This window comes from Cyprinodon variegatus, unplaced genomic scaffold (assembly GCF_000732505.1).
Source record: "Cyprinodon variegatus isolate N-32 unplaced genomic scaffold, C_variegatus-1.0 Scaffold288, whole genome shotgun sequence".
Taxonomy (NCBI): domain Eukaryota; kingdom Metazoa; phylum Chordata; class Actinopteri; order Cyprinodontiformes; family Cyprinodontidae; genus Cyprinodon; species Cyprinodon variegatus.
This window is the reverse complement of record NW_015150741.1, coordinates 1-7,811: the sequence shown is the minus strand read 5'-3', so window position 1 is coordinate 7,811 and position 7,811 is coordinate 1. Positions and strand designations below refer to the sequence as shown.

Genomic DNA, 7,811 nt, shown 5'->3' with positions numbered 1-7,811 from the left:
CACCCTGCGCCGCCTGATAAGCTGATTTGCATATGCCTCTGTGCGTCCTATCCTCATTCAGACCGTTTGCATAAAACAACAATAGGGTTACTGCAAATATACAGCGTTCATTTCTGTGTGTGTGTGTGTGTGTTCGTACAAAAAGGGCTGAGTGGAGTAATCCTCGGGGTGCTTTGGATAACAAGGTGATGTTTGTATTATTCCTGCCAACTGAGATAGCTCAGTGATGGTGAGGAGCAGCTCATCTCTATAAACTTGTCAATGCTGATTTCCATACAACCCTTTTTCTAAAGAAAAAGGTTGGAAACTGCTCGCTTTGAAAACCTGGGAATGGGAACTGAACAAAATGGATTAGTTTAAGCCTTCTTTAATTGTTAGAAAAGAAGTGTGATTTTAATATCCTGCAAAAAGACCCTTTTTTCAAACAAAAACTGCTTCTTTTTTTTAAACTAGATATCATATTAACCTTTGCTATAGGAGCCTTGATAGTGTTTAGATAAAAGACACTAAAATCAGAACAGATTTTATTTTCTGCAAGCTCAAAAATAAACCAAGCATGCAGTATTTCAACTGTCAGATTTTTTTTTTTTTTAAGAAAAGTTCAGGCAAGACATTGTAGATCTAAAACTTTCAGGTTCTGATGTTCACAACTTAAATGCAGACAGATTTTAAGAAGCAGCATGGTGAGTTTGAGAGTTAAATGAAATAATGTTAGCAGGAAAATAAGGAAACAGGCATGGAGACATAGAAATTAGGATGAAGGGGGTCAAGTGATGAGGTCAGGCTATTTAAAACACAGGTGAATGGAATACCTGAGGGTTCTGACTGAGAAACGGTAATCGAGGAAAAACCCTAAGAGGAAACTATGAGAAGCTACCTAATAAAAAGAGGGAAAACACTAGAAATATGCAAGAGAAAACACCTGACAAAAAGTAGGCAAACGGAAACTGTATGGCAAACCCCAAATGGCAAAATTTTATCAGAAACTTATGTGGTAAGACATAATGAACCATAATCAAACCAGCAGATCCTGACAAAAACTCAAAATGTGTTTTACAAAGTTGCCTTATCAAAACTAAGGCAGCCACTCTTTATGTGATCAACTATTTTTGTAAATATGACGTCTAGTATAAGCTATTTCAATCCATTGAAGCAGATCTATGTGCAGTTAACTCTTTTTGAATAAAAACCTCTATAGATTTGGTCTTATCAATATCTTCACTCTGCTGATTTTGAAAGAAGATATGAATGTGTTGGTAATATTTTTTGCTCTTATTAAAAATAAACAGTCTCATTCTGCACTTACCACCTGGGGGCCATATAAAATCAGCCCAAGGGCCACTAATGGAAGTGGTTTCGACACCCTTGACTGAGAAGAAAAACTAATACAGCTGTCCTCTGCTTAGCTTTTGTTACTGTTTTACATCATTGGTCTCAATAAAATGTGTCTCCAACAGTGTACCTTTCCATTTATTCCATCGATATTTTGGCAAAAGCACTCCTTGATTCACTGTTGAAGATGATTTAACACTTTAACTGAATCGTTGAAGTTAAAGCAGCTGAATTTTATATCTTCTTATGGCTGCATTTTAAAAAGACACACACCCCTAGTAAAACACTTTGTTACTGTGTTGTGGGGAAAAAATGAGAACACCATGGATTATTTCAAAACTTTTCCACCTTTTCCTTTTAAAAAGAACTAAACAATATTCAAATATAAACAAAGTGGAAAATATAAAAAATTATATATATAAAAAAAAAAGCCTAAGTGTGCCTAGTATGTTCTTTTGATTCACCTACAGGGTATCTAAACAACAGCAGCTCTCAGGATTTAGTGTAATTCCTCACATGTCCTTGTTTTGATCCTGGAGCTAAATGCCTGCTTTGCAAAGAGCTTACAGAGAGATCAAACTGTTCAAAGGTATCAGACAAGTGAAAGTTTATCTGCTGCTTTATTCATGTTTTCCTGTCTTACTTTATAAAACTGAAATCTAACAATGTTTTAGTAAAAATGCTGCAAAAGCCCCCGACTTCCATCTAATTTTGCAGATCTTGATGGTATATCTAACTTACTTACGATGGATGAAGAGGTGTCTAAGGGGCTACTAAAGGATTTTTAGAGATGAGTGGTCAGGAAGGGGCCAATGTGCACAGATGGGTGGCTGAAAATATGGCACCAAAATATCTTAGGGTCAATCTATACTAATTAAAAATCAGCCAACAAGAAAATGAACTTGCACAATCTATATTTTACAAATAAATAATTAAAGACAGAGTATATTTTCGTTAGGGTCCTTGCAGATAAAGCTATGTGCATATTTATACATTAGTGTTGTTTAAATTAATTTATGCTTCCACAAAATATATACATTAAATGGGTTGAGCGATGTTCTTTATTTTTTAGAAAAGACTGCTATGTGTCTACAGCACATTTGCAGTAAATTATTGTAAATAATTTTTTCCACATTTTTATATTCAGTTTTTGGTAGATATAGCAGCGTTAAAATGTCAAAGTAGGAGATTCCACATGATGGTATCACTGCTGCCACCATCAGACTTAGTGGAGAACTGCTTGTTCCAGGGTATGGAGTTAAATCCAAGGTGGCCACAGGGGTAGCCAATTATTGGTTAGGGGTGACCATGCCCCCCCCCGGATACCCCTCTAGATCCGCCCCTGATTATAGGGAATATTGAGTAGCAGAGATTCAGGTTTTATTTCAAGAACACGACTTTATCACAGCAGTCTGAATAGAACCTTCACCATCAAGAACAAATATCCATTGGTGCCTGTATCGATGTCAAGAAAAAAAAATTGTCCACAGAGGCCTATTAAGATGAAGAAAATGTTTCTTTAATTTTAAAATATGACATAAAAGTGTGCAAACATTACTAAGACAGCTCTGCTACAGAAAATCAGAGAAGGGAGTGTTTTTATTGATCATTGCCCGACTAGAAGAGATAAACAGAAAAACAGAGAACATATGTAGGTATGGAGGATTTTATAAAAGTTTGCTACAAAACCTTCAACATGAGAAATGTAATAAATCAGACTACAATTGTTGAATCTCAATAATTCCTAGTTCAAGCATTTGACGCTTATAGTTTTCTTCTTACTTTTGCTTTGTTGTCAAAAATTAAATGATGACCGTCTCTAAACGCAAAAAAAGGTATAATTGGGTAGGTGACATAAAAATTAGAAATCAACAAATGCCACAAGTGCAACTGGAATGAAAGGGTGCATGTTTAAAACATGTCAAGTTGTTTAAAATTTGCAGTTTTATAAAAGAGAGCTTTATTTAACTTGAATGTATGTACTGTTCTATTTCTAAAACTGTTTGCACTTTTCATATATATGTCCAAGATGCTCATCTAAACCATCAATTATTCTAATTTGCAAAAAAAAAATAAAAATAATAATAATAATGTATGCTACTATGGTCATTTAAATAACTGAACACAATTTTTATTTTCCTTATGTGGTAACTTTGGCCTTAATATACTATTGCTTCATTGTATTTAACTTTTTATATTTTTACCTTTGTGTGAATTTGCATACCTTTATTTTATTTGTCACTTAGTTGTCAGTACAACTGAATTTCCCAACTAATCTAATTTGCTTCTCTTCCAAATGTTGTTATTCTTTACATTTTCAATTGAATCTGACAAACAAGTCTCATCGTAAAGAACAGTATGTTTTTTGAATTGCCTTTTAACTGTTTAAATTTGCTTTTCTAATGATTTCTTACAAAAAAATATTGTAGTGAAACACACTAGTCAACAGGGGGCGCTAATAAGTCACAGAGGAAGGGTGACAGTGGCGTTAATCCACAGAAGAAGGTGATCGCTAAGGGACAGTTCAAACCGCTACATCTCCAGTTTGGCCCAGAAAGTGGGATTTTTTTCAACAGTAAACCCAAACGCTGCGTCTTTATTAACTTATCCTGTTGCTTTCAGACGCGATCCTTTCGGTTGACAATGATTTACTGATGGAGACGATGTGATATGATGCATCTGTTGGTGGCGGTTTGTTGATCAGGTGAAGCAAACGGAGCCGAGGAGGAGTCTCCGAAGAGGTGAGGCAGCCCCTCCTGCTAAAGGCTGCTACATGATGGCTTCACTGCTCCGAGGGAGGAAATAATATCTCCTGTTTTTTCTTTAGAGGGTCGGGATTAAATAGTCCGGTTTCTGTTGAGTTTTATTTGCAGCATTGTTTTCCGACATGCTGGGCCCCTTTATGCTAAAAGCAGCAGCAGCAGCAAATGTCGTTTATAATAACTGCAGTGGTGAGGAAAAGCTATAGATGTGTGTATATATATGTCAGATTTGACATTATTATTTAACTTTTTTTATTTTCATTATCTTTATCATGATACACGATCATAGTATAAATAAAACCTGAGCCGTTCTCTGTGATTATTTACTCTACTAATGCAAATATTATCATATGACCTACTAACATAGCAGGGTTAAAATAACCTATTTGACGGTTAGAGCTTAAATGATCAAAGCCAGATGCGTTGTTAAGACGTTTGTAAATTGGAGGCTTAGCCCTGGCCAGAAATACATGGTAGGAAACAAAAAAAATAAATCTGATATTCACAATTCCAGGAGGATGTCTCAAGGAACCACAGAATATGTATTTTAAAAACAAGTTTCAGAGACAATTATATAAAAAAACACACACATATGTGCTGAATGGTTTGTTAATATTAAACTGCTCTATATATTTCAGGTTTAAAGAGGTATAAAGAGCAGTTCCTAGTAAGTAGAAGTAGACCTACACCTTTAAGTAGCTTCTACCTAAAGGTGTAATGGAGGGTTTTCACAGATTTCTTTAGACCCACCCTCTCCACTTAAAAAAAAAATACACATGCACAACCCTGGACTCACTCCCGATAGGGAAAGTGTGCAAGAGCCCATTTCTCCTCGTGCACACCCTGTTTAAAAGTTGCTGTTCTCATAGCTCATACAAGCTGATAGTACCTGAAAGTCCATCATAACCCCTAAATCTCTCAATCACTATATAGAGCGGGAACTATATAGTGAACTCTATGGTGAACTCAGTTAACTGACCGTTTGGAGAGATGATCACTCCTTTTTGCTTCCCGTTGGTAACCCGTCCACTGCGCGGTGCCATATTTGTTATTAGTCGGGTCGCTGTGACAGCAAATCCCATAATGCTTGGCGAGGGGAGAGCTCTCTGCGCAAAGTATTCCTGGATATATTTTTTTCATTTTCAAAGAACCGCTGTGAGAAAGGTGACCTTCAATGACTGTCTGAAACCATAGCTCACCACAGATATTCACCTGAAAGTTCGCATGCGCAGAAAAAAGATAGCTGACGGGACGAGCATGTCGAACGGCCTTACGTAAACATATCACCAGAATGATTGACAATAAGGAGGACCATTTATTGAGATGATCCACCCGGAAAAAGAAAATTCTCTACTATATCTTTAAGTCCTATGCAGCCAAACAAGCCCACATCATCACATGTCCATCACTGTGCTTGAAAGTTGCTATGAGGTGTTTGTGCTAATGCTTATGGAGCTGCGCTTTATTGCAAACCTTCAGTATTTTGAACTTATCTTCCTAAAAGACTTTTTGAAAACCAAGATAATTCTACTTCTTCGTTTAAAAAAAAGTTTTCTTCTTCAACCTTCCTAAAAAAGTCCTTTTTGTTCATCCTTTATCAGTTTGCCTTTTGATGGACCCAATCTGAGCCTTGTAGAGATTTCAGCCTTTTCTCGAGCGTTTTACGGTCGGTGTTAATTTGCTGTGATGTAAACTCCTGGGAAGAGGAGCAGTTTTCCCCTTGTGAAAGGTCTTTCTAATCCATACAGTACCTCCTAAAAAACACATTTATTGTTGTGAATGTCATCCAATTCAGGGGTTGTTTTAACCTACTTCTATACAGCAGATCAAAAAAATGATCCAAACTTCTACTTTTGTCATGATGGTCAAACATTAAATCATGTAACAACAGCAGGGATGTGCTTCTTGTTTCGGACAGTACTATTAACTGAAATGTTTTGACTTGTTTTGCCTCTGTTAGTTAAATATTGTATGTTTTTTCTCCACATGAAGTCCTTAAAGCCATCAAATCACAGCTGAGTCACATTTGCTTGTACTTAGAACTAAAGGAATGTGTTTTTTTTATTGCAGAAGTCCTGTTTTAAACCTAATTAAGCCCAACAATCTCAAACTGGCTGAAATGGACGAGCAAAGTGTAGAGGTGTGTATTTATATGCCCTTTCTGTATCGTCCAAACTGTACAGTCAATTGATTTGTTTTCATTTCTATTTCAATGACATTTAAATACGTGTCCAAGAAGTTGGCCCTGCTGCTGCAGTTGGTGTTGGATTCATCCTCTGTCTCTTTGCAGAGCATCGCCGAGGTGTTTCGTTGCTTCATCTGCATGGAGAAACTGAGGGATGCTCGCCTGTGCCCGCACTGCTCCAAACTCTGCTGCTTCAGCTGCATACGGGTGAGTGTGGCTCCAAGGGGCAGGAACTGGGCTGTTTTTCCTGCAAAGCTCCCTACTTGAATCTGCTGTGAGCAAAACAAGTTATGTAACTGTTAATTGGGAACAACAATGTTTGTTATAGACAAGATAATAAAACAGAATAGTCTGTACAAAAAGCAGTTATGAAAAAGGTGATCCATGATTTTCATTTTAAGCTTGGGTCTCTTGTTTGACAGCGATGGCTGACGGAGCAGAGAGCACAGTGTCCACACTGTCGGTAAGAATGTTTCACCCTAATATCTACTCATAGATTCTCACTTTCAGATTTTTCTTTTTATTTAAGTCCTTTATCTCCACCTTAAGATAACAGTGCAATATTTTTATAAAAATAATTTTGTAAGAAAAAAAAACAAGCCCCAACCCCAGGAAAGAGAGCTATAGGAACCAAAACTATTGAATGTTGCAGTGGTAAACATTCATTAAATGATTCCTTTAACAGCGTTTGCATATGTTATATTATATTTGACACAATTGAACATTTTTATATTTAAGGAAGTCCAGATGTTTATTCTGCCAGGATCCAAACAGTGTGTAGAAAATATATCTGGCAGAAATTCCTTAAAGGACACCAAAAATAGTTTTATTTAGTGAATAATGAGAAGAAAATGTGTAAGAATAAGCAGAATAACGGGGGGGAAGCCATCTTATTTATAAAGATGCACTTGGAAAAATCCAGCAAACGTTTTTTTGTACTGTGAGTATTCCAGCTGTATTTGGCTGAAAAAACTGTCATCTTACGTTTAAACTATTTTATGCTTGAACCAGCTTCAGGGTTTAATTTACATGAGCTTAATGTAACATTTCTTCACATGCCTCAGTTGTGGATTATGTTTTAAGATCTAATCGGATGTGCTTTTTGTTGTGCCACAGCGCTCCGCTGCAGCTGAGGGAGCTGGTGAACTGTCGCTGGGCCGAGGAGGTCACTCAGCAGCTGGACACCCTGCAGCTCTGCAGCCTCACCAAACACGAGGACAATGACAAAGACAAGTGAGCGCCTCATAAAACCCGTTCACTTCTTTTGTTCAGCTCTTAACATTTGCCCCATTTACACTAGCCCTATGAAATCGATCCGTGGCGAGTTCAGACCGAGCTTGGATCAGTTAACCGTGCTGAGCTTGGTTCTTACCACCAGTCACACTAACATGCTTCCTTGCCTACTATCGGTTGTCCATGATACTGCAACTCTCAAGGCGGGAATTGTGTAAAAAAAATAGTGGCGTCCATAACATTCAGGAACTTATGTGTCTGGATAGCCTCTCATCCCATTTACACTACCCTTGAAAAAC

At 37.1% G+C, this 7,811-nt stretch overlaps 1 protein-coding gene across 1 annotated transcript; it reads left to right on the top strand.

Annotated features, from left to right (window-relative positions):
- Positions 1-3,836: 3,836 nt before the first annotated feature.
- LOC107090291 (E3 ubiquitin-protein ligase TRIM37-like) lies at positions 3,837-7,512 on the top strand (the record flags this gene model as incomplete). Its single annotated transcript, XM_015383597.1, has 5 exons — positions 3,837-4,073; positions 6,165-6,234; positions 6,385-6,486; positions 6,702-6,742; positions 7,396-7,512. Coding segments are annotated over exons 2-5 (281 nt in total), but the record flags the coding sequence as incomplete, so codon positions are not given.
- Positions 7,513-7,811: the final 299 nt, after the last annotated feature.